The following is a 25,108-nucleotide window of genomic DNA, read 5'->3' as shown; positions in this document are numbered from 1 at the left end:
TAGCTCAGCCCAGACTGCTCTCCATACGAAAGCAAGGTATGTGTCTAGGCACCGTGCCATAGGCAGGACTGCTGGAATCGGGCACACCAGGCCACTGCTCTCCCAAGAAAAGGAAATTTGAGGAGCAACGGCTTTCTCCAACAAAACTTTCCTGCTAGTAAGCACAGGGAAACCAACACAATGCAGATAACCTGGCCTCATCTGCTAAGAAATGGGGAGAGGTGAAAAGCTGAGGTGGAGCTACAGGGGAGCCCTCCTGCCTCCGCAGCGTCCTGCACACAAACACAGGCTGCCTCGGGTCAGACCAGGCGCAGGAGGGATCGGTTTTAGGAAGCTGTATTGGCTCCTCGCTTACCAGTCTCTTTGCCTCCAGCACGGCAGTGAAAACAAGGGCTGGACCTGCTCCTGCTGAGCATCCCCCGTGGGCCAGGCTGGGAGGAAGGATGCTATGCTGGGCAGGATGGAGGGCTCCTGAGCTGAAGGCAGGGGAGTGCCCCAAGCTCCCAACACACAGGGCTAATGTCTGAGCTGCAGGGTGCTGCCCAGCCAGAGGCCACAAAGCCTGCAGACCACCTGCCAACCCTCTGTGCATCCAGAAACCCACAAAATGCTGGAGGGGGCTTCAGGGCACACAAAGATTTTATAGGACACACACAAAAAAACCCAACACCTGCAGGGCCAGTGGGTGCACAGAAGCAAACACAGAGGGCTCTAGGGAACACCGACCAGCACACTGAGAGGCTAAGGGACCGCCAAAAGGTGCTGGGAATGCTCTAGCGAGCCTGCAGGGTCAGGCAGGCAGCCCTGGGGGCACCTCCACGCAGAGAAGGGCAACGAGAAGCAAAACGAGGCCTCCAGGGAGGGCCCAGTGATGGTGGTGACCACGGAAAGGCAGACAGGGGCTGGGGGGGGGGGGGGGGGGGCGGGGAGGCAGGCAGTACCTAAGCAGGTAGGCTCTGGCGGTTCCTCCGTCTCCGAAGCGGGCGGCTGACCGCCGGTGACGAGAGAGGCCCGGGCAGTGCAGTGCAACCCTCACGGAGCACCCGAGGGGCAGGCGCCCCCTCAGCGCAGCCGGGCGGGCGGCCGTTCCCTCAGGGAAGCGACGAACAGCCCGAGCGGCCCCGCCCCGCCGTGGCCGTTACGCCCGGCGCGTGCGTGCTGCCGGCGCCCGCCGTAATTCAAACCCAACGGGGCAGGGCGAAGAGCCGCGCAGCCGATTGGTCGCCGTCAGGGCGGGCCGAGCGGCGATTGGCTCGTAGGGGAGAAGTGGGCGGGGCGGAGGGCCAGAGACAGCCAGGCCAGGCCAGGCCCGGGCCCCGCCGTGAAGATGAGCTTCCCCGCACTCCCTCGGGCTCCGGCCGCCTCCCCCGGGCCGCGGGCCCTGGGCAGCACCGGCACTCCCGTGCTGGCCGAGTGTCCCTGTAACGACGATGAACAGGAGAGACGGCAACGCCGGCGCTCCAAGGCTACCGACCTCCGGCTGGGCAACGCCGACTCGCAGCTCAGCCTCGCCTCCTCACCCGCGCCCAGGTACGGCCGGGCCCGCTGTGAGGGGCTGCGGCAGGCAGAGGAGGAGGGTCCCCAAAGTACCGTGTCTCCCTCAGGCAGGCGGAGGCATGGCAGCCGGCACAGTGGAGCAACACGCAGATCTCGGAGCACTACAGCACCTGCATCAAGCTCTCCAATGAGAACGTGAGTGGGGCGCCTGAGGGGGCTCCTCATCCCGGCCCCCCTCACACCGCCCCGGCTGGCGGTGCTGGCAAGGCCGGGAGGGATTTTAAACTCCCTGAGCCTTGGCTACAAGGTTATTCTTCTTCCAAGCCCTCTGAGCCGCATCCCTGCTCCGAGCCGTGGCCAGATCTGGGCTCCTGTTGCTGCCTTCCCAGCAGTAACAAAGCAGAATGTGGCACAGACCATAATATCCCCTCAGTCCTGCTCTAAATACCCCAGTGGGATGAGGGTGCAGACAGTTTTGACAGGTGTCATTTGCCAGGCAATCAGTCCTAAGCTGTGCTTTGTTGCAGAAAATCACCTTGAAGAATGCCTTCGTCTTACACCTGATAGACTATATGAAGGAGATCCTGAAAGCGAAGGACTCTGAAATGACCAACTTCAAGGTGAGAGGAACTGCTGCCTGGTCACAGGGGTACTTTATTTCTGACTGGCATTTAACCTAAGGTTTAGTCAGTAACAAACCTCAATTTCATTTTTCAAGGGCTGGGAAATCCCAGATTAGTTTGCCTGGGTGCTTGTGCAGGGAGGGTTGGAGGTGAGAACCTGAATCTGTTGCCCCATCCTGATTCAACAAAGGTAACTGAGCTGGTTACTTCCACTAAAAATACCTGGTAAAAGCAGCACAGACGCTTTTCGCAGAAGCTGACTGTTGAACCGTTTTGTACCACAGAAATTAAAGGCTGAATTCTTTCAGTTATCGTCCTTTAAAAGGGGAGCTTGTTTGAAAGTAGGACTTGTGAGGCTTCTCTGGTAAATACTGGGTGTTAGAACCAGTAACGAAACAAGGCTGGAAAAGAAAGGAAGTTAGTGTGTCTAACTCCCAGTTGAATTTTGACCCAGGATGGATCGAAAAAGAACTTGCCAGGACAAAGACTGACTCGCTGTTATAGTTGGCTGATGCTAGGAGGGAGAACTCAATTCTTGGATGAACAAAAAAAGGCAGAGCTTTTGAACGTGGCCTCAAGCAACCCCTGAATTAGCTGCCTTATGGTTGATGAAACTGAGAAAGGGATGGGAAACAGTGCACAGGTTTCAGTAGGTGGTCCTTCGCCTTCCTAGGGGCATCTGCGATCGAAAAGGGTGCTTGGCATCTCCTGCGCTTCATGTCTTTTGACTTAATAATTTTGGAAAATAGAATGATACCAAAAGGATGACCCAAAAGAAGGCATGAAGGAAAGCTGGAGAACGGTCTCTTGGGAAATGCAAATCTGTACCTTTCTGCTTCTCCCCGTTGTTTAGTCTTGGAAACTTTTAAAGGATTCTTCTGTGTGATCCCTTCCAAAAGGCCTGATAAAGCAAATCTGCCTGGGAAGACATATCTCGACCCCCTGCTGTGCACCTAGGTCTCCAGTAGGTTTCAGAATCAATCCTTTCCCAGTTGGTCACAATTTTGCTTGTAATACAGAGCATTCAGAAATTCAGGTCTGCAGCTTGTCTTCTGTGTTTGCATCTTCTAGATGAGACTTTTTTCCTTTCTAACTAAACATTGCATCCTTTGTTCCTCCTGTCAGGTGGCAGCTGGCACGATTGATGCCAGTGCAAAGATCTACGCCGTGCGCGTGGATGTGATCCACGCAGATACATACAAAGTTCTCGGAGGCTTGGGCAAGGAATCGGCATCTACAAAAAATGTGGATAGCTCGCCGAAAAGAGGTGTGCCATTCACTCATTTTCTGTTAAGCTGTTACTGCTCCACCTGCGTGTAAGAGAAGTAATCTGTGTGCTTACATAGTGCTCGTAAACTTCGAAGCGCTTTGTGCATCTAGGAGAGTACCGCTAACTTAATTTTCCAAGGGCTGGGAAATCCCAGATTGGTTTGCCTGGGTGCTTGTGCAGGGAGGGTTGGAGGCGAGAACCTGAATCTGTTGCTTAATCCTGTATTCAACAATTTGGCCCAATGCAAACCAAAGGTGGCCTAATCTGAAACATTAAAATGAACTGCCTCACTTTTTGCTGTCCCTTGCTTTGAAACAAATACGCTGTTAAGATAAAATAGTCAGTAAGAAGAAATGCAGCATCCGACCAATGAAACTTTGGTGGTTCAAGCTAATTAGATACCTAATGGGGTAACTTCGTGCCCACTGGGTTTTTTGTATTTGTCGTACAAACAGAAGCAGAAGTTGTGCTGTCCCTCTGTAGGGTATTTCAACAATTTTTCTAAGTGTAACTTTTTCTTCTTTTCCTTTTAGAAGGCAGTCCGGTTCCTGGGGCTGTCCAGAGAGTTCAGACAAAGAAAAAGCACTCATGCAAAACCATCGAAGAGAACTTGAATAACATCAATGTGCCAGAGGCTAATCCCAGATGTGAGGTGGGGCTGCTGTAGCAGTTGCATCTTTCTCACTCCTCTCTTGGGCTCTAACATTCACACGCATGTCTGAACTCTCCTGTTATAGCAAGGTTGTTCCTAGTCATGTATATTCCTCCTGTGTGAGGCAGCTGTGAGAGCTCTCTCCTCGCTGAAAAAGACGTGCGGGTCATTCTTCCTTTGGATCTGTACTTTAAAGTCTCCCACAAAGACCTGCTTCACCCCCTCCGTCTACTCTGTTTCTTGATTCTCTCTTCATTCCGTACCTGTAGGTTGACCCCTTGTTCCGGAGAACAGCCATATCTTTTGACGAATGCAGCACAGCTGGCATTTTCCTTACGGGGCTGCATACCCAAGGCTGCCACAGTGAGCTCCTCTTTGACTCAAAGATTGTACCTCTCCCTTCTTCAGAGACCATCACGCTGCCAAACCCTGATCCTGTGAAAGTGACGGATTTAAAGTGTGAGTGCGGGTAACTGCTAAGCCGAGGGGCCCATCCAGACCTTTCAATCCTTTTCACCTCCCAGGCGTATTTCATTTTGGTCTCAGCCAGCTTGACCTCTGTTTTTGTTCACTGCTTGGCTACCCTGTAGCACCATTGCTCTCATCCTGATCAAACTGAGACTGGTTGCTGGAAAAACAGGAACTTTTATAAGTTTTGGATCACTACGCGTAGCTTAACCTCTGGCAGATCTATCACACAGCACGTATATGTGGTCTGAGTTGCACAGCAGTTGAGATTAGTGTGCTCCATGTTAAGTCTGACCTTCTTAAAATGTTTTGAGCCCGGACATACTACTGAACCCCACTGCTGTGATAAGATTCCCAGTGTTATGCTCACCTTTGAGTCAGGGCAGCAACTGAACTCTTCATCTCTGCTGAGAAATGAGCTCAGCTACTTTTGCAGTGAGCCCTGTGCTGCCCTACATGCTGCCTACATATGTGGCTTTAAGAACAATTGAATGCCCGTCACTTGTTTGAGCTGTTGGTTGCTTCATCCTGTATCTAATCTCTCCCCCTTTGCTCTCCCTGTCTCTAGCCGTGCTAGCACAGTGCATTGAAAAACGCCTCATCTGCTCTTCACTGGCTGGTTTCCACTTTACAAAATGGGATGCTGAATCCCATCAAGAGGTATGCTCGTTAGCTCCGTGCTGGGTGGGATACCTGAGCTGTATTCTGTGCTAACCTCCAAAGTCATCTCCAAGATACACAGGGCAGTGGGACGTTGCGCTGCAGGACTGCTGATATCCTCCGTGGCTTTTTTCCTGAGCACCTTCTTCTCCTACAGTCAGTGTCAGCCCTGTTGGATAAATTTCAGAAGAGTGACCAAGCATTCGATATCAATGCAGAGGTAGACAGCGATGTGGAAGACAATGTTCCCACCCAGCCAGATGATGACTTCATTTCTGACTCCCCCAGTAATACAGTAGCAGGCCAGACTGGGGAATTCGCAGGAAACCTCAACTCCTTTGGAACAGGCTGCCAGAGGAAGGGGTAAGTAGCCACTGAAAATCTATAGCTTTGCTTTGATAGCAAGCAACAACTTCTGGCAGCTATCTGGGGAACCTGTACTGAATACACATTTCCCATCTGGCTGTAGCTTGCTTTCTCCTCAAGTTTTGGGTACAACCAGGAATGCGTGACAGCAATATCTCTACCCTCTGAGAGGACCTTTTTGTGCGGTCACATTTCCCCAGAGTGATTGCTTGTCTGCTCACTCTGCTCCCCGGTTTCCAGCCAGCCCTTTGGCAAGCCCACCTCTATTTTTGCAGCAGCCTCACAGACTCCAGACGCTGCAACACTCACCGTTCACTGATTAAAGAGCAGGAGTCCTGCATGCATGCCAGCAGAAGGAGCAGGCGATGTCTAGATAGAGATGATCTGGATATGAAATGCATGCTCAGGCCTGGTGTATGCCAAAGGAATGATTTCACTGAGCAGCCTGTGTGCTCTTTCTAGAACTGATGTGGTTGCTTTCGGAGAGGGAGACATCAAGGTGATGTGCCATCATCTCTCTACGGAACCAAGGGAATACTCCTATTTCAGTCCCCGAACTCTGTCCATGTGGGCTGGCCCAGAGCACTGGCGCTTCAAACCTCGACACACATGTATGTATTTAAAGTCAGCGGCTCGTACGCTACAGATGCGGCTACTGCCAGGTCTTGCTTACCTTTGGAGATGGGTGCCATCTGAGTCAAAGTAGGGACAGTAAGGAAAGGGACAGGCCTGCATGGCTCTTTTCCAGCCAGATGGGAAGCAGTACTGAGTTCGGGCACCAGGAAGGCTCTGTATCATGTGCGGATCCTTTGGTGTCTAACGTATTCTCTATTGTTTGGGTTTGTTAACGATGCTCACAGTTTCAGGGGGTGGAAGTTTGCAGCACTGGAAAACACTAGCACTAACACAGCTCGGGCTGTTGTTTCCCACCTTCTGCATAAAACCTGAAGATTAAATGACATTTTGTGCTTCGGTAAAAAGATACTGATCCCTTTAAAACATGAAGCTGAGAACACCTATTGCTTTCCTGTAATAAAGTGAAAGGTCCTTGTAGGTGACCTTTCTGTGTGGAGCAGATGCTCAAGTTAGGAGAGAGCTTGTTGTCCTTACTCTGTCACAAAACACTGACAGTTTCCTTCCTTTCTGCCACAGCTGCTGCCTCTACAAAAGAGGCCAAGAAAAAGAATGCAAAAAAAGCATTTGAAATCAACTTTGATGAGGATATTGACTTTAAGACATATTTCCGTAAGACCAAGGTACATGCTGAGTTTCTGCCTCTTTCTGCTCTCGCTTTTGCCAGCATGTCTTGGACCTGTTACCTGCAAATGGCTCATCTCATGCTTCTGTGAAACTGGCTCTGTAAACCCAACATCATGTACGTTCCTTGGTGCAGAGTCTTCTGCCTCCAGGTTGCGTTACACGTAGAGAGTTTTACCAACCTTAGGGTGCAGAGTCAGGCAGGATTCTTCCTGGCTTATACCCTGTCAGTCAAAGAGACCTTGTGGGTCCAGCTGCGTGTCCCAGGGTGCTGTGCAGAAGCCCCTGCATGCACTGACTGGACCAGTTTGGAGCTTGTCTTTGGAGGCATTTTAGAACTTGCTGCCTTTCAGATGAATACCTGTGTTCAAAGCACTTGTGTGTTGATCTACCGAGTAGTGGATAGCTCGTGGGTAATGGTATTTATTACCTCCCCCAGGCTTCTGTAGTTCTAGCCAAGTCCATTCTGGAAAACCAGAACACAAAGAGCACCACGCTTCCCCCAGACTTCAATTATGACCCTGACTGCATTCTCCAGCTGTCCCTCAAACCAGCTGTGAAGGTAAGAGTCTTCTCTAAAAGCCTGTTGGCAACGATTTTGTCACAAAACCAGTCTTCACCAAATGTTTGAAGTGCCTTGGGGTGTTCCTCAGGGCTGGAGACTGGCCGCGTTGTCTCTCGCTGAACTCACCTACTTGTGTACGCCAAAGTGGCCGTGCTTAGCTGTTGTGCTTTACAAGGGGCTTGCTAGAGGGCTGGTACACAGTGAGGAGGAAGGGCCAGCAGGCTGGGTGAAGGGCAGGTGATGAAGGAACAAGGTGCAGGCATCGCTTGGGGAAGTATTTAGGGTTTTTCCTTTCCTGACCCTTGGTCTTGTCTCTGTAGCTCTGGAGGAAGCCCGAGCTGAGCAGCCCGATGGATCACGAAGATCAGATCGGCGAGTACGATTACAACAACCCCAACGACACCTCCAATTTCTGCCCTGGGTTGCAGGTAACTGGAACAAGAAGATCTCTTTCTGTTGCTATGTTGGGTATGTGATGGGAATCATTTAGGAAGAATCTGCATCTGGAATTACTAGTGAAAAAGAATTGAGGCTGCAGATTATAACGAAGCTGCAGGAGTGTCTGCACCCACCCCTGTCTCCTCACTCTAACGACACCAACTAAACTCTCTGCCTTTGGTGTTTGCTAGTTTGCCACAGAAACTCCATCCCAGCCTTTTCCATACACCTCTGCCCTAAAGAAGGAGTAAATGCCACCGCTCACCGCTGCAGCCATCTACATGGTGATGTTTCCTCCCAGCTGTTTCAGGCTCCTGTTGAAGTCGATTTCCTCTAAAGCTTTAGCTTTCTGCCAGGCCAGTGCTGCTCCCGAGTGCACTTGTGACAAGTCTTAGCTGGTCCCACACTGGCAGGACAGCCCTCATTTCTGTTACCTTTCTGTGTAGAACAGCCTTTTGATACTCTGCGCTCTAGATCTCCCCTGGGTTTAGCCTTAGCCCTGCCCAAGCACTGTGGGGAGAGGCTGAATAAGAGCATGTTCCATGGGGAAGGTGGGCAGGTATCTCCACCCTGCTGCGTGGCAGGTGCTCTTGTTATCTTGGTGCAGGACATCTCTGGCTCCTGCTCCTCATGGATGTCTCTGGGTGGCCTCACTGCTGTATCTCTTCTTGATCAGGCTGCAGACAGCGACGATGATAATGACCCTGTTCAATTCATGGGCCAGACAAGGGAGTTCAACCTTACCACCCACCCTGAGGGTGAGGAAGCTTTGCTCAATGGGGTTGGCAATGGCGATATCACAGTGTATGGAGAGCTGAACCTCATTGCTGAGCCCCTGAAGGTAAGGACTCGTGTGGTTACCAAGCCGTGAACTGCTCACTCTGGAGCAAAGCCTCTCAGCACCTCGGGTGGTTAGACATCCCAAAACAGCAGTTTACCTGGTGCAGGATCTCCGGGATTTGCTACTGGACGCTTTATTCCCAGATGAACCCTTGCGTAAGAGGAGGGAATTAGAAGTCAGAGATTTAGTACTAAGACAGTATTCGCCATTGTTCCCAAGGAGAACCACGTTTTCTTTGGTTTTGTGGACTTGAGGATAGCGCTGCTGCTTCTGCTCAGTTACTCTCAACTAACCTTCTTTTCCTCAGATCAATAAGATAGAAATTCACTATGCAAAGACAGCCAAGAAAATGGACATGAAGAGGCTGAAGAAAAACATGTGGGACCTCTTGACCGATAGACATGAGAAAGTAACAATGGCAGAGGTGAGTGCAGGGGAAGCCAGACACCGCCCTAGGCCTGAAGGGTGGGAGCATGCCCCGCAGGTAACTGCTTAACTCCTGCAGAGACAGTTTGGGGCAGGTTTAGCAGCACTTTCTTTCTAGTAGTACTTGTCTTGCTCCCATGGGACGGCCGGTAAGGACAGGCTGAATGTAACTCGCAGTGGTTTTTCTTTGAACACAAGGCTGAATACTGGGGAGCAAAGTCTGTCTCAGCAGTGTCTGTCTTTTCGCTAAATAGGCGGAAGATGCAGAGAAAGAGAACACATCAGTGGTAGCAGGAGACAAGATCTTCAGCAGCATCACAAAGCAACTGTTTCACAGGTAGGGAGGCCCTAAAAAAGGTTGGACTGAAGATGGGGGGCAGACCTCAGCTGAGCTTGGGCAAACGCTGACCCCTCCTTGTCTATTACACCCTGCTAACTGAACCCTGATGGGGGAAAACCTCTTGCTCTCTGGCTTTGCCCGAGAGAGCTGCAGGTTGCATTCAGCTTGGCAAGTTCTTTGCTAGCCCGGGGTGGGGGGGGAAAGGTACAGAAAAACGAGACCTCTGGGGAGGAGCTGATCTTTGGCAACCTGGTCCTTGCAGGCACGCTCCATCTGTCGGGTTTCAGTAGGCTCTGGCCATCCTAACCTCCTCCCTTCTCTTTTGTAGCCTGCCTTCTGCGATGGCAAACAATCTGTCTGTCCCCTTAGCCTTCGCCTGCCTCTTGCATTTGGCAAACGAGAAGGTAAGCACAGTGTGCACACCGGCGGGGTGGTGGGAACAGCAGGTGAAACGCGCAGCGAAAAGCACTGGGAGCGGGGCCGTTTTCTTGCTAAATCGAGTAATAAGTCCCAGTTTCATGCTTATAGTGAACATAAATTAGCCCGTGGTGAGGCACTCGTCACGTTTCCAGCCCTCTGTCATTCCTTGTCCTTGGGTGCAGCGACAGAGGGGTGAGGGCTTCGTTGCTCACTGTTGTTCTAAGCGTTGTGAGCGTTTCAGACCCAAAGCAACAACTGGTGGGAAGCCTTGGCCTTGCATGTGCTGCTGGTGACAGAAGGGACTGGGATTGTTCCAAACCTTCATCATGGTGGGTTTTTTTATTTTTATGCCAGGCCTTCAGTCTGACTTTGTTGAACTTCACTTTTCTCTTCCCAGAATCTGAAGCTAGAGGGCACAGAGGACCTGTGTGACGTCCTAGTGAAACAAGGCAACTGAGCCCTGCACGGAGCAGACGCCCAGGGCTGACCCCTAGGACAGCTCAGCATCCCAGCTGACCAGTGCTGGCTCTGGACTAGCTCATCAGTGGCAGATTTTTCTCCTCCCAGCACTGTTGCTGAGAAATCCCACTGGTCTCTGCACCTCAGTAAGACTTAAATCAAGGATACCCCTCCTAAAAGGACTGGCATAGATGGACAGTTGCAGCTCAGCCTGCCTGGCTCCTGCCATCTTCAATCCAGCAGCTCTTTCCTGGGTCTGGGGAGCAGATTTCCTCCACCTCACGCTGAACCGCCCATGCCTGCTAGCGAAAGGCTCCCTCCGCGTCTCCCTCCCTGTCCATCTGCAATTCCCAGTACGTGGACTGACCGTTATTTGTGTCTCCCGTTTCTCCTGTAGTCCTGGTTCGCCCCATGGAATTATTTACTTTTTATACTGAGCTTAGAGATAATAAATTACAACAGATTTTATAGATAGACCTTTGAGATGGGAAGAAGGAGTCTCTAAAACAGGCGAGAGGTTAAAATAACACAAGTGACAGAGAACAGCAAGAGGAGGACAGCTCCCTAAGGAAATGCGAGCCAGGAGTCATGGAATCGCACAGCCAGAGCATCACCAGCCAGGACACACTCCTCCAGGACCTGAATTACGTGAGCAGGACCAACCTGGAGGTGGCGGCCAGGTTCAACCAAGAGTTGAGGGCACCAGGCCAGTTCCCGGTGCTGGGGCAGGTCCAAGATCAAGCCAGGAAGTTATTCTGCAGGTCAGGATTGGATCTGAGGCGATGAAGCAGGGAGCCCAGCGCTCCCAACACAGCTCAGGCAGGGAGTGAAGCCCTTGAGCTGAGCTTCCATAGAGCTCCTGGGCCATGGGTGGGGGTCGAGACCCCTGGTGAGGCTGCTCAAGGCCATTTAGGGTGTATTAGTGCCCTCAGGGCCCTGACACAGCAGGTAGAGAACGGCTCTGTGGGGTGGTGGGACCTAGACTGGGCTCCGATGCTGGCACTGTGCTGCCAGCCACCCCTGAGGGCATCTCTGGGACACCCACCCCTCGCAGAGACCTGGCCTGAGGGGCAAGTTAGGGACACAGGATGCACTGGGGGGGGGGGGGGGGGGGGGCGGGGGGTGTAAGATGAGAGTTTTTAAGTCAAAAAATAGTCACAAACAGGGACTTTCTTCAAGAAAGGATGTATTTCCTTGAGTCGCAATTCAGCTGAGGGGAGAGCCGCCTGGGAAGCGCCAGCAACCCCCCGTATCCACAGCTTGGGGACCAGTGGGGGAGACTTCCCTGAGGGGCTTCTTCCCCGAGGGGCTTCTGGGGTGATTTGGGGTGGCAGCACCTGCTTTACCCCAGCCCCTCCAGCATGGCGATGATGGACTTGAACACACCCACGCCTGCCACCCATGGGATCCATACCATGTCCTGCCCAGCCCTGGGGCTCAGCACCCCCAGGGCAGCCGCCCCTCGCATTGCCTTTGAGATCCTACAGCCCCATCTCCCAGAAAAGCCCTGGGACCATCCCCAGGCAGCTGCCCGCCTCTCCCCAGTAGCCTGCGGCGTAGTGTCAGGAGGGGAGATGGAAGAAGCGGGTGATCCTGCTGCTGCTGTGGGCGCCGTGCAGCCCTCCTCGCCGCTGCACCGGCAGCGAGTTCCCCAGTTCCTCCTCCAGCATCTGGAGGAGAGAAAGCGCTGCCGTGTGCTGTGCCCCACGTCACGGGGGCTGGTGGGGACAGCAGCCCTCCATGGGCCAGGGCCAGGGCGAGGAGACGCTTCGGGCTGCGGGAGCACTCACCTCCTTGCGGGCAGCCAGCCGTCGCTTCCACTCGCTGAGCTCCATGGCGTGCTCCTGCTCCAGCCGCCCCAGCTGCCGCCTCTCCTGCTCCACCAAGAGCTGCATCTTCTCGCTCTGGGAGAGGGGAGGTGGAAACGGGAAGGCAAGTGCTTGAGGAGGGGTAGCAGCCCTGCGGGAAGCCCCCGGGGCAGACAGTTTTGCAGCGGTCCCCAGTACCTGCATCTGCTCCAGCTCTGCCAGGCTCTCAGCCTGCTGCTGTTGGAGCTCCTGCAGCTGCTGCGCCTGCTGCTCCTGCTGCTGCTGCACCTCTGCTCGCTGCCGCCTCTCCTCCTGCTGCATGAACTGCGGTGGGGGACAGCCCACGTCACCCTCCCTTTCCCTAAAAGCCATCACTTGTGGATTTTTTGGGTACTTTCCCCCTACTTCGGGCTGGGGAACCTCGTTGGCCCCCGGACAGGTCCTCCTACCTCCTTGGCCCTCTCTCGCTGCTTGGCCCCGTTAGCCTCCTGGAATTTCAGGTTGTCCTTGAAGAGGGCCAGGCGGATTTTAGCATCACAGCGCTGGCTTCTCAACAGCTGAGCCCGCTCCTGTGCCTGCTGGCTCCTCAGATCCTCCACCAAGAGCTGGTGGAAGCGGTTCATCCTCTCCATCTCCTGGGAGAGGGGCAGGAGGGTGAGCTAGGAGAGGAGTCGGGAGCCCACCGGGCTGGGGGGAGCATCGCCGGCAGTTCCCACCTCACCTTCTCGTGGCGCCTGCAGAGCTGCTGCCTCTGCAGCGCGTGCTGCTCCTTCACCTGCTGCCTGAAGAGCTGGTACTTCTCTTGCAGGTGCCCTTGCTCCATGCTCCACACCACTGACTCGCGGGCTGCCGGGCAGGACCACAGCACCATCACCACCCCCAAAACCCACCAGCCAGACCCCCTGCTCCCCTCCCTAAGAGCCCTCCATCCTCATCCTCCTCCTCCCAGCCCAGCCTACCTCTCCTGAGGCTATGGATCTTGCTGATGCACTCCCAGTCGATGGACATCATCTTCTTCTTGTGCTCCTGGACGACACACTGCAGGGCTGCGTTGAGTTCCTCCTGCTGCTGCTGCAGGAACCGCTGCTCCTGCGGTGAGCAGTGGAGGGGCTTGGTCCCAGCACCCAGGGGAGACGGTCCCCAGGCTCCTGGCAGCACGGCTGGGAGGGGCAGCTCTGGTCAGACCCTCACCTCTCTGCCATCACCCTTCAGCTCCTGCATCTTCCTCTCGCAGTCCTTCTCCTGGAGGGCCTTGAGGCGCTTGGCCTCATCACGCAGCCTCGCCGTGTACTTGAGCTCCTGGCGCTCCTTCAGCTGCCGGTAGCGCCGCTCCGAGCTCTCCACCTCCCGGTCATAAAACTCCTTCTTGCTCTGCCATGCAGATACGGTTAATGGGGCTGCAGGGACCAGAACTGGCCACCGAAGCAACCAAACCCCCCCACCCAGACCCTGGCATCTCCCGCGGTGGGACCCCAGCACCCCTTGCAGGTGTCCCTCTCTGCCCATATCGTAGCACCAATGGACAATGGTCCAGTTACCATCATCTCCTGCTCAATGTGACGAAACATCTGCTCCCGCTGCTGGTGGAACTTCTGCTCCAGCTGGCTCTTAGCTCTCTGCTCTTCCTTCTGCAGCACCCGCAGTTCGCGGAGCTCCTGGCGCCTGAAGGTTTGGAGAATCACGGTGAGAGGGGGCCAAAGGTGGCCCTGGAAGTGCCTCTCGCCCAGGATGGCTGACTTGTAGGTGGCTCAAGGAAGGGAGGAGCTCAGCCCTGGTGTAACATCGCAGAGAAGACTTTCTCCAGCAAGAAGATGTGGCCTCCATCGGGTCTGCGGTGGCCATGCACAGCTGATGGCACCACCCCTCCATCTCCCCCTTCATCCTTTCCTACTCTCCTTGGGCGATGCGAGAGCTTGTGGGAGGAGATCTTCCCCTCTCCCTCCCCAAGCTGGCTGCTGGACACACCAGATACGGGGCTGGGCAACATTTTGGCTCAGCCCTGAGGATGCAGAGAAGGGTTCACTCATGGTCTCCTGCTGGAGCAGATGCATTTTCCAAGCCTGGAGGTCAAGCACTTGTGCTTTGCAGAACCCCAGATCCATCCTCCCTCCCGCACCCTCTTCCCTTTGCCCCTGGTCCTTCTCGGCCAGAAATGGGTGGAAGATGCCTGGTGGCCCCTCCACTGCCAGCATCACTCACCGAGCTGAGCGCACCATCTCATCCCTCTCCCCAGCCTTGCTGGCAGCTCTGGTGGGCGCCACGCTCACCTCCTCCTCCCCATCCGCCACAAACCTGTGGGGTTTCTTGACCACCCTTCGGAGCGAGGCAGGTTCCTGTGACCGGGAGTGTCGGTTTGAGCTCAGACGGCCCAAACCTACGTAAAACCAACCTGGGAGCCCACACAAGGTGGAGGCGGCTTCACGTGGCCACGTTTCCCGTGAGCTTCTCACCTGCTGGGCTGCCCCAAGGGCAGGGAGGGCACTTGGGCCTTGTACAGCTGCGGGGTTTTCCGCAGGGGATGGCTCCTCTCCTTGCTTTGAGGTGATGGATGGACCCGGTGTGTTCCCTGCTTCCCACGCTGCTCGCGCCTGGGAAGAAGCGCGGACAAGGGCAGTACCAAAGCTCATGGTCTTCGTGGCCTTTGGGTGTCCACCAAGGGCCTCCGGACGCTCTGGCACTGCTCCGCGACCCTCCGAGCCACCCATCTCCTCTCCAGGTCCATCCCTTGATGGGCCCTCAAGGGCTGGAGCAACCTGCACCCCATCTTCTCCAAGCTCTCCATCATTTCCATCTTGTCCTTTCCAGCCATTCCCATGAGCAGCTCCTGGCTGGTTGTCTCTGAGGCAGTTTTCTGCTTTCTCTTCGGTTTCTTCTTCAACAGGTCCCAGGATCTCCACGGAGGATGAATGCTCCACTGAACTTTGGGCCTCTTCACTTGCAGGTCTCTCTCCTACACGTGCTGCAGAGGCTGCCGCCGGTTCCTCTCCTGCCAGCATCGCTTCCCCCGGGCTGGCTGCATCTCCCACCGGTTCGCGGTCCCCCATCAGACACCCTTTTCCAACATTCTCTTCCAATTTCACTTCTGCTGGCACCAGGGCTTCCTTGGGAGGAGCTTCCACCCCAGTGTCAACGCTGTCTGTGGCTTTCTCCTCATTCCCCCCCACCTCCTGCTCAACCAGGTCCAGGGGGTCAGTGATGGGCTCACACACCACTGAGTTTCTCGCCCCGTTGTTCCTCTCTCCGGCCTCTCCCAGACCAGCTGGGGGCTCCTGCCACCCCTGGAGAACATCTGACCCCACCACTACCCCCTCTGGCACCCTGGGCATCAGCAATTCTTCACCCTGCGCTACCCTTTTCTCCACCAGCTCGGTCTCCCCAGCACGCTCAGGTCCCAGGGGTGTCCTCCTTGCTCCACCACCACCCTTCCCAAGGCCACCTTCGGCCCCAGCTGGGCCAACCTCAACCTTTAGGTCTAGCAACGACCGAGTAACCCGGCGCTGATGCTCTGCTGGCAACTTGAAGCTTTGGCTTTTGGTCCCTATGGTCCACAGATCCAGGGCTTCCACCAGCTGCCCCACCACCGAGCCCCCATGCCAGCGCCCGTCCCTGGGCACGGGCAGGGCCACCGAGGTACAGGTGAGGGCTCTGCTCAACTCCTTTTTTGTGTCACATTTGGGAGTCGGAACAGGGCTTGGTTGGGCTACCAGCCACCCCGCCATGGGCCTCTTGGCCACCAGCGATGCGCTGGCAGGCTGGCTGTCCTCCTGGGGCTCTGCCTGGGGTCCAACCTGCTCCGCCTTCAGCTCTTGCAGCTCAGCAAGGTCTCCAAGTGGCCCCGAGGGGGGCTTGGCCATGTCACAGGGGGTCTCCAAAGGGCTGGTCTCCTCTTGGCACCCTTGAACTTCTCCTCCCAGCTCTGCTGAGGCTCCTTGAGGAGCATCCAGCGCCGTAACCTCCAACCCACCCAGCTTCACCCCGTGCTGCTCCTCAGCTGCTTCTTGGGACTTCATCCCTCCAAAAAATGACCTGCGCCGTATCAGCTTCAGAAATTCTGACGGCCTCTTCGCAGGGAGCTTCATGGAGCCCACACGCTCAGACCTCCTCCTCATCTGCTTCAAGAAGTCGGGCGCTGTCTTGGTCCTGGGCTCTGCTGCCACCTGGACATCAGATGGGACCCCCGGCTCCTCACCAACTCTCCCCACAGCGGCCAGGGGCTGATGCTCCAGGGGATCCCCCGCGGTTGGGGAGCAGGAGGATTCTCCATGCTCCTGCCCAGGCTGTGGGGTGGACAGTGGGGGAAGAGGTGAGGCTCAGCGAGCTCCTGGAAAGGGCTGGAGGGATCTTGCACCCCAGCCAGCCGCTACTCACGCACCGAGGGGACCAGACCTTCCTCCTCATCCTCTTCCTCCAGCACATCAGCCCGGGCTTCGGCCACCAGCTCCCGCAGCGGTCGCTTGTCGGAGATGCCCGCCACAAAAGGGTGCTGGGTGGGAGCAAGGGAGGTGAGTGGGGCCAGCACCAGGGAGGGGTCCCAGCACCCTGGGCAGGTGGCAATGGGTGCTACCCACCTGCAGGAGCTGGCTGGCCGACCACCGCGCCTCGGGGCTCTTCTCCAAGGATTTCCTCAAGAAGTCCTTGAAATCTTCAGACCTGTGGAACGGTCCCTGTGAGCACAGGGCCAGAAGCTCCCCGTCACCCCCCGCCGTGGACCCCACAGACCTGGAGGTGATGTTAGGAACACCCGGGCACCTTGGCAGAAGGTCCCCACCCCGGTGTGTCACCTTCAGGGGGCAAAGGTAGCAGGATGGGAAATCTGTGGGGCCACTTCTGGAGCTGGGCTTGGAGGAAGCATCACTGATGGTTCAAGAGCCCGGCCCAGCTGCCCGGACACAGCTTCTCCCCACAGTTGCCCAATGGACCAACTTCTCCCACTGTCACAGATGTTGGGGTGATGCCTCCGCAGGGACTTACCACCTCTTGGGGTGACGCAAAGTGGGTGGCTGGGACTTGGCAATCTTCAGCAGCACCCGCAGGGGGTTCAGCTCGTGGTAGGGGGGGCTCCATCTCAGCCATCTCAATCAGGGTGATGCCCAGTGACCAGATGTCAGCCTTGTAGCCGTAGGGGCTCTCCTTGGACGTCTCACACTGCACCACCTCCGGGGCCATCCTGTGCGTGGCAGAGGGGGGAAGAGGTCCAGCCTGCTCTGGACCAGGGGCTGGTATCTGCCCCCAAAACTAAACCCAGGTGCCACCCCCTCCATAGACAACCCTGCGGGCAGAAGAGGTGAGATTTGACCCTGGCTCTTCCAGCGCCAGCCCAGGCGGGCTTGCACCCACCAGCACCCACGTGTCCTCTCCGTACACGGCTGAGGAGCCCCCCCGGAGCTGGCGTTGGTTGGAGGAGGAACGATCCGGTTCCTCAAGATGCTCCTGGTGTCAAGGAGCCGGTTGTGAACATCCACAAAGAGGAACGGGACATCTGGGCTCCCCCATCCCACCTGCCTGCGCTCCCAAATCCCAGCATCCCTGGGGATTTCTGCCCCACACCTACCAGTACGGGGTGCCGATGAAGGACGCCCGGCGCTGGATGGTGCTGGAGTTTTTGGCCGAGACACCAAAATCAGCTGCAGAAAGAAGCTGTTAGAGAAGATCCTTGGGGCAACGCGTCCACTCCCGGCCTCCCCCCACCCCACGGGGCCCAAACCCTGCCAGGGCTCACCCAGTTTGACGTCCCCGTCCAGCGTGAGCAGGACGTTGCCGGCCTTCACGTCCCTGTGGATGATCCTGCAGCCGTGCAGGTACTGCAGCGCCAGCAGCAGCTGCTTGCAAGCCGCGCGGATCTGCTCCTCCGTCAACCCTTTCTCCAGCTCTGCCATTAGCACAAACGAACCCCGCCGATAACGATGCCTCCTGCCCAGCACCCACACCCCGAACCTGGGGGGTACCCGGATGAAAATGCGCCCTGACCCATCCTCCCTCCTGGAGATGCTGCACAAGCCCAGGACTCCCTCCCACGCCATGGAATTCGGCAATCCCACACCAAACCCTCCGACAGCTGTGCGCCAGATGGAAAAAAATGTTTCTTTACCTAAAATCGCAGCATCCATGGCCCCTCCAGGACAAAACTCCACCAGGATCTGCAGGGAGAGGTTTCCCACCCTGGTCTGCAAATGTGTCCCCTCCAGGCCGAGTCCCCCAGCCTGGTGGGACCCCAGTTCATGCCCAGGGTGGGGGACCAGCCCCCTCCACAGCTCACCCAGAGCTGCCCGTTCCAGTAGAGTGCGTCCAGCAGCTTGGTGATGTTGGGGTGGTCGCAGCAAGCCAAGATCTCGATCTCCACCACATAGTCCTCCAGCTCCTCCTCGCTCGGGGTGTTGATCACTTTGGCGGCCGCCAAGGCCCCCGTCACCTTGTTCTGTGCCTGGGGGAAGACGTTTGTGGGGCACAAAAGGAGCAGCCCCTCAGTTTTCAGTGAGGGGGAAGCTTGGACCCATCGCGTCCCTCCCCAGGTGTCCGGCACCACTGAGCCAGATGCCAGGGACAGGCACGGGGACCCCACCATCACCAGAGCCGGGAAGGGGAGGGATGCGCAGCCATCCCATGTGTGGGGCTGATATGGCTCCTGGAGCATCCCTCTGCATCCCAAAACCTTCCGGCAAGCGACATCCTCCCACGGACACAATAGAAACCCCGTGGGCACAGCCACAGTGAGCATTGGCACAGGGGGCTCAAACCCTCAAGGAAGGTCCCGCCAGCCTGCAAGCGACACCAAGGCATTTGGCTGTCCTGAAAAAGCCGGAGAGAGGATGGGTTTTGGCCAGGGAGAGCCCCGCCAGGACCGGGACCATCACCGCCATGTCCCACCGGCCCCGGAAGGCAGCTGCTGCCACGGGTCTGCCGAGCGGCACGTTTGGGTTTCCTGCCAAGCTCAGGCTCGGGGTTGTGGTTTCAGAGCAAAACATCCCCGTCTTCACCCCCTCGCCCCAACCAAGGGGGCGAACACCCCCCGGCAAACAGGCCAGCACCGCGAGCTGGTGGCTCTCACCGTGCCGAACGCCGGGAACGGGCTGTGCCAGCACCAGGCAGTGACCCCGCCATCCTCTGCCACAGATTTGGGGCATTTTGAGGCTTTTTAGCATCTTGCACGCCGGCAGTGAGGCAGCACCAAAACAAAACCAAAACAAATGCATTTGCAAAACCCTCAGGGCGCCGGTGGCATGTCGGGGTGCTGTCCTACCTTGAAGACCTTGCCGAAGGCACCGTCGCCCAGCTCACCCAGCACCAGCCAGGCCTCGGCAGGATCGACGTCCCGCCTGACATGCTTGTACTGCCTCGGCAGCTTCTTCTTCTCCGAAAACCCAAAAAGGCGCCGGAGAAAAGCCATGGGGCTGCCTCCATGCAGAGAAAACGGGGTGGTGGGGCTTGACCTCCTCCACACGCACCTTCACAGCCCGTGCCCTTCCTCCCCCGCAGGCAGGAAGGGGCTGAGCGCTGCCCCGGACCGCGCAGGATGTGCCGTGAGGCAGAGGGTGCCGAAAAGGAGGTGCTTTGCTCCGTACATGCCGCATCCCATCCTTGGGTATTTTCAGGAGACTCAGGCTCACCCAAAGGTGCTGCCTGCACTCCTTGCACCCCTGGGGAACCTGCGGGTGTGGGGCTATAGGGGTCCCTGGGCACCCAGATATATGGTGTTGTATCCATCCCCATCCCCATCCCCATCCCCATCCCCATCCCCATCCCCATCCCCATCCCCATCCCCATCCCCATCCCCATCCCCATCCCCATCCCCCATCCCCATCCCCATCCCCATCCCCATCCCCATCCCCATCCCCATCCCCATCCCCATCCCCAGTAGGGCTCAACACCACCAGGCTCCACCACTGGGCTGAGCTTAAATAGGTCCCAGGGGTGCTGGGTGACCCAGGTGAGGTCATTAAGCCTCATTAGTGCCTCGCTAATTCACTCTCCCTGGAAAGCCCCCGGTGGTGGGGCTGGGGCTCAGCTCTGCCACCCCTTCGGCAGAGGGTTGGGGTGTCAGATGTTGGTACTCACGGCTGGCTCCCCGTTTGGCAGCCCCCTCTCGATGCGGGGGGGCACCCAAAGGCCCCCCACCCAAAAGCACCCAGCTCCGGCTGCTCCCCTAAATCCAGGTGGATTTCACTTCCTAAATCATAACCCCCCCCGCATCGGTGTGGGCGCAGCATCCCCCCGGCGCTGGGGGGGCTCGGCTCACGTGCGCTCTCCCAGGCGGCCGTTTTCTTCGTGATTCCATCGGTTAATCATGGGGTAATTAACGCCAGGGAGCTGGTTTACGGCTTTAGGTGCATCATTTACAGCGTCAGGCTTCAGAACCGAGCCGCGTTTCTATGCCAGCACCTGACAGCGTTAACCCGCGGCGAAGGGCGCTGGCCCCTCCCGACCCCCCGACCCCAGCCTGTGTCCCAAAGGACGCGTCGTGGCGCTGGATCCAGCCGTCCCCAGCAGTCGGGATTTAATTTCTTGGCTCTTCCCCTCTTCCTCCCCCTCTTCCTCCCCCTCCTTTTCCTACTTCTCTTGCCTTTCCTCCTTCTTCTTTCCTTTTCCTCCCCTTTTCCTCCCTTGCCTGCTGATGCCAGCGCTGGGCTTTGCCACCCGCCGAGCCCCGACACCTTTCAGTGCACCAGTGGCCACCGTCACCCCAGCGACACGTTTCCACCTCAGCAATTCCCCCCTTTTTTCCAGGGTCGGGATTAAACCCTAAAATCCCCCCCGAGCAGCGCCCCCCACCCCCACCCCGAGCAGCGCCCCCCACCCCCACCCCGCGCTGCCATTGCAGCCGCCCCCGCCGGGGCCAGGTCCCACCCAGGGGTGCTCAGCACCCACCGGAGCCTGAAATTCCAGATGTTTCCAGCGGGGCGAGCACAGCTGCCCCGTGCGAGGGGAAACTGAGGCAGGGGACACCCCCCCCCCCCCCCAGCTCGAGACCCCCCCCGTTCTGCTCGAACACAAACCGGAGCCAGGAACAGAAACCCAAGCGCAGTTTTGTTGTTGTTGGGGTTTTTTTATCCTTTTTCATTAAATCATGGTATTATTCAGTAGAAGGCGGGCACCTTCCCGGAACGAAAGGGTTAATGTCACCCTTGGATTCCTTCACCCCCCTTTTCTAGCCCCCCCGCGGGGGGGGACACAGGAGACAGATGCCCCCCCCCCCCCCCCAACCTCCTCCCCCCCCCACTTCTGCTTTCTCTGGCTGTTGGCCCAAAATGAGTCACTGGGGAAATTTTCTTTTTTTGGGGGGCTCTTTCACAAGTTGGTCGGGGGGTGGGGGGTGAGGGGTGATACTTGGGTTGCTATAGGGTTGAGCACCCATGGGTGCCCCCGATCCGTCCCCCCACTTACGGGTGGCTTCGGTGCCATGGGATGGGGATGGCTGTGCTGGGGACAAGGGACAGCATCCCTGGAAAGTGGTACCCAGCACCCGAGTGATGCTACAGGCTCGGTCCCCGCTCGCAGGATGATGCCTAGCCCGGGGGGGGACACCGGGGGCTCGGTCCTCAGCCCCGGGGGGGGGTGGGGGGGGGGCGGAGCACTGGAAGCTCAATCCCCGACGCCGGGGGGGGACACTGGGGACACGGTCCCCAAGCCTGGGGGGGGGGGGGGGCACTGGAGGCTCGGTCCCAGTTCACAGGACGATGCTCAGCCCCGATGGGGGACATGGGGGGCTCTGTCCCCGACCCGGGGGGGGACACTGGGGACGCGGTCCCCAAACCTGGGGGGGCACTGGAGGGTCGGTCCCCGACCCAGGGTGGGGGACACCGGGGGCTTGGTGTCCAACCCGGGGGGGACGCGGGGCTCGATCCCGAGGACACCGGGGGACTGGTCCCCGACCCTAGGGGGGCACTGGGGACACAGTCCCCCAACCCTGGGGGGGGGACACTGGGGGCTCAGTCCCCGACCCAGGGTGGGGGGACACGGGAGGCTCGGTCCCCGAACTGGGGGGGGACACGGGGGACACACTGGGGGCTCGGTCCCCATTCGCAGAACGCCGTCCAGCAAAGCCACACCGGGGCGGGGGGGGGGGGACGGGGGACACCAGGACCACGACCCCACGAGCATGCGGCCACCAGGACCCCACCGTGTCCCCAAGCCCCGGGGGACCGTGTGGCACCGCGGCCGCATCGCCAGCTCCGGGGGGGGAGGGGGGGGTGGGGGGGGTGGGGGCTGGGGGGGGGGGGGGAGCTGGGGGGTGGAAAGTCCGGCACAGTCATTCAGCGCGGTGCTGGGCTGCCCCTGGGTGAGCACCCCAAAAAGCCCGGCCGTTCCGGTAACGAAAGAGTCAATCGCACACGCAAAGACACACTCACACTCACGCACACGCCACTTCCCTGAGTGGGGGCTGAGTGGGGGATGACTCATCCCCCCCCCCCCGCCCCCCCCCGCCCCCCCCCCAGCCCCGTAACACCCGCAGCCCCCAGAGCTCCGCCGCCGGCCGCGCCGATGAGCCGCCCGGGCTCCGTCTGCTGAGCCGGTGAGTCCCGGGGGGGGGGGTCCCGGGGGGTCCCAGGGCGGGTCCCGGAGGGGTGGGGGGTCCCAGCCCCCCCCCAAGCCACGTGTCACCCCTCCGCCCCCCCATCCCACCGCCGCCTGGCTGAGACCGGCCCAACTCAGCGCACGCCCAGCGGGGGATCGCAAAACCGGGGGGGGGGGGGGGGGGGGCGCAGCCCACCCCCCCCCCCCTCCCCCCCACGGTGCCACTGTCACGCATGGGCGGCCCCCCCCGCCCCCCCTCCCCCATTTCCCAGCCTGGTCCCGGCCCGGGACCCCGCCGGCGGGTGATGTCAGGGGGATATTTTCGCCGCCGGCGGCGGGAAGGGATGACTTCAACCCATTACCTCACCCCCCCGCCCCCCCCCCCCCCCTCCCCCGCCCCTTTTTGGCCTTAAACACCCCAAATTCGGCTTAATCAGCCCCAAATTAACAGCCGGGGGGGTCGGGGAGGGGGGGGGCGGAAGGGGGGGGGGGGCAGGCGGGGCGAAGCGCCCTGCGTGAGATGAGTTTGGCCGGACTCAGCCGGGGTGATGCTGTCCCCCCCCCCCATTAATTCCTATCGCGTTAAAGGCACCCACGCTAGGGTGGCTTGATGGTCGCGCCACGTGGGATTGTTTACCCCAAATCTGCCGCTTTTCACCCCAAAAGCCCCCGTAGCTCCCCCCCCCCCCCCCCCGTGTCGTCCATTCACCGCCCCCCCCCCCCCCCCCGCCGCCGTTTCCTGCAGCGATACCAGAAAGGGAGGAAACGGCGTCACCGCGCTCCCGGTGCCGGGAACCGACCCCGAGGCGTGAAATCACGGCCGGGACACGCGGGGGTGTGCACACGCACGGACACGCGTGTATTTCCCATGTCCCCGCTGCACACGCGTGGACCTACGCACACACACGCGTGTGCCCGCCGTGCGCACACCCGGCTGCAAAAGCACGTACCCACGCGTGTACCCCCCCGCCCCTCCCCATGCGGCACGTTCACATGCACACGCGTGTCATCAGCTCGTATGAACACACGTGGCCACCCTGCCCCACGCATTTACCCGCACGCGTGTCCCTCTGCGCCCCCCTCCCTCCCAAATACACGAACCCACGCGTGGAGCTCCGTGCCTGCGAGACGAACATACATGTGCCGCCCCCACGAACACGCCTGCACACACATGACACGCGTGGGCACACGCCCCCGCGGCCGGACTACGGCTCCCAGCATCCTTTTCCTTAAAAGGCGGGACGGCAGCTGGGCTGGCCAATCAGAGGAGGGGGCGTGGCGGGAAGAACCAATAAGGCGCACGGGGGCGTGGCCGTGCCGCCCCACGGGCCCGCCCGGCGGTCACATGGCGCGGTGGCGGCGGGGTGAGCGGGACGGGGAGCGGCGTTGGGACCCGGGGGGGGGACACACACACGCGTGGGAGGGGGGGGGGGGGACACGGAAGGGAGGGGGAGGGGTCCCGTCCGGCCTGTTCCTCAGTTTCCCCAGGTTGGCACCCCGCTGTTTTTCGCTGGTTTTGCAGGGGTGCCCCCAAAATGGGGGGGGGGGAAGGGGTACCGACCCCTAATTTTTTTTTTTTTGGGGGGGGGGGCACCCACGGGTGACCTTAGGCCACGGGGTCGCCCGTCAGGCACCGAAATGGCCCAGATCATCCCGATTTACCCTTTTGGGGGGGGGGGGGGAAAACCCAAAAATTTAGGGTGTTTCACACCCCCCCCTTATTTTTTTCCCCCTCGCAGGACCCCTCCTCAAATCACCAACTCTCCCCCCATGGAGGACAACCAAGAGCAGCCACGAGACCCCCAAGAGCCCACTGACACCAAACCGGCGGTGAGTGCCGCGCCCCGGTGGGATTAATTAATTTTTTTTTTTTTTTTTTTTTTTTTTTGGGGGGGGGGGGGAAGATTGAAACATCCCCCCCCCCCCCCCGAGGGGACGAGGTGCTCGGAGGATGAACGTTGCTTTTGCCTCCTGTGAAAGCGAGAATCAGGAAGAGGAGGGTGACTTTCCCACCGGGGGGGGGACGGGACGGGACGGGACACGACAACCAAACCCAAACCAGGACATTTTAGGGGAGAAAAATGAGCCCCCCCCTCCCCTTTTGTGGCTTCTAATTTTTTCTAATTAATTTTTTAGCCTCATGGAGCCGGGGGGTAGGTTTTACTGCGCTGCCCCCCCCCCCCAGCTCCTCCCTCCCTCCTTTTTATTTCAAAAAGCCAAAAAAAAAAAAAGGAAAAAAAAAAAAAAAAGCCTCAAAATAGTTCAGCCGTTAAAATACCGCGTCTGTCAGAAGCGGTTGAAAGAATAGAAAGAAGAAGGAGAATTAAAAAAAAAAAAATAGATAAAAAAAAAAATAAAAAGTACTTGGGAGCCGAGCAGCTGCTTTGCCCAAAAATAGCAACAAGTTTTATAACTCCGGAAAATGTAGAACAAACAAACGAGAAACATTTTTAGCTGAGAAAGGCGGCGGCGGCGGCGGCGGGGGGGGGGGGGAGGGAGCGGAGGATGA

General features: G+C 58.1%; 3 protein-coding genes across 7 annotated transcripts in view; 1 reads left to right on the top strand and 2 right to left on the bottom strand.

Moving 5' to 3' along the window:
- The window catches only part of LOC101914268 (tetraspanin-15-like), a 99,132-nt gene extending 97,975 nt beyond the window's left edge, over nt 1-1,157 (bottom strand). For 3 of the 4 annotated variants that reach the window (XM_055820316.1, XM_055820319.1, XM_055820317.1), the window contains exon 1: nt 942-1,157. The gene's annotated coding sequence lies outside the window, so the exon portion shown is untranslated. The remainder of the gene's footprint in view (nt 1-941) is intronic. The other variant, XM_055820318.1, reaches the window with a different exon arrangement.
- A 120-nt stretch (nt 1,158-1,277) lies between these two features.
- Nucleotides 1,278-10,750, top strand: NCAPH (non-SMC condensin I complex subunit H). 2 transcript variants are annotated; one of them, XM_055820315.1, is made up of 17 exons: nt 1,278-1,530; nt 1,605-1,692; nt 2,025-2,117; nt 3,246-3,387; nt 3,927-4,042; nt 4,312-4,501; nt 5,079-5,170; nt 5,328-5,533; nt 5,999-6,147; nt 6,689-6,792; nt 7,233-7,355; nt 7,679-7,786; nt 8,473-8,637; nt 8,945-9,061; nt 9,318-9,400; nt 9,732-9,807; nt 10,221-10,750. In XM_055820315.1, exons 1-17 carry the CDS (start codon nt 1,328-1,330, stop codon nt 10,278-10,280), a joined length of 2,115 nt encoding a protein of 704 aa, XP_055676290.1. In that variant the 5' UTR covers nt 1,278-1,327; the 3' UTR covers nt 10,281-10,750. The 2 variants fall into 2 exon arrangements, with proteins under 2 accessions (XP_055676290.1, XP_013152177.2); XM_013296723.3 differs by having other exon boundaries at nt 3,924-4,042.
- A 682-nt stretch (nt 10,751-11,432) lies between these two features.
- Nucleotides 11,433-19,761, bottom strand: LOC101914443 (serine/threonine-protein kinase 10-like). The gene is given in 19 exon segments (XM_055820379.1): nt 11,433-11,952; nt 12,073-12,186; nt 12,289-12,414; nt 12,540-12,725; nt 12,812-12,936; nt 13,050-13,179; nt 13,282-13,461; nt 13,629-13,752; nt 14,290-14,423; nt 14,541-16,367; nt 16,463-16,573; nt 16,659-16,740; nt 17,062-17,147; nt 17,149-17,257; nt 17,642-17,714; nt 17,810-17,959; nt 18,179-18,227; nt 18,347-18,511; nt 19,328-19,761. Coding segments are annotated over 19 exon segments (4,026 nt in total). The 5' UTR covers nt 19,475-19,761; the 3' UTR covers nt 11,433-11,844.
- Between the last annotated feature and the right edge of the window lie 5,347 nt (nt 19,762-25,108).

The sequence above is a fragment of the Falco peregrinus genome, chromosome 17, assembly GCF_023634155.1.
Source record: "Falco peregrinus isolate bFalPer1 chromosome 17, bFalPer1.pri, whole genome shotgun sequence".
Taxonomy (NCBI): Eukaryota; Metazoa; Chordata; class Aves; order Falconiformes; family Falconidae; genus Falco; species Falco peregrinus.
The sequence above is the reverse complement of the archived record's forward strand: the minus strand, read 5'-3'. Positions and strand labels throughout refer to the sequence as shown.

Coding starts and splice junctions, on each gene's coding strand:
- NCAPH (XM_013296723.3), top strand. CDS start 1,328: ATGAGCTTCCCCGCACTCCCTCGGGCTCCGGCCGCCTCCCCCGGGCCG. Junction 1,693..2,024: donor TCAAGCTCTCCAATGAGAAC/GTGAGTGGGGCG, acceptor GCTTTGTTGCAG/AAAATCACCTTGAAGAATGC. Junction 4,043..4,311: donor AGGCTAATCCCAGATGTGAG/GTGGGGCTGCTG, acceptor CCGTACCTGTAG/GTTGACCCCTTGTTCCGGAG.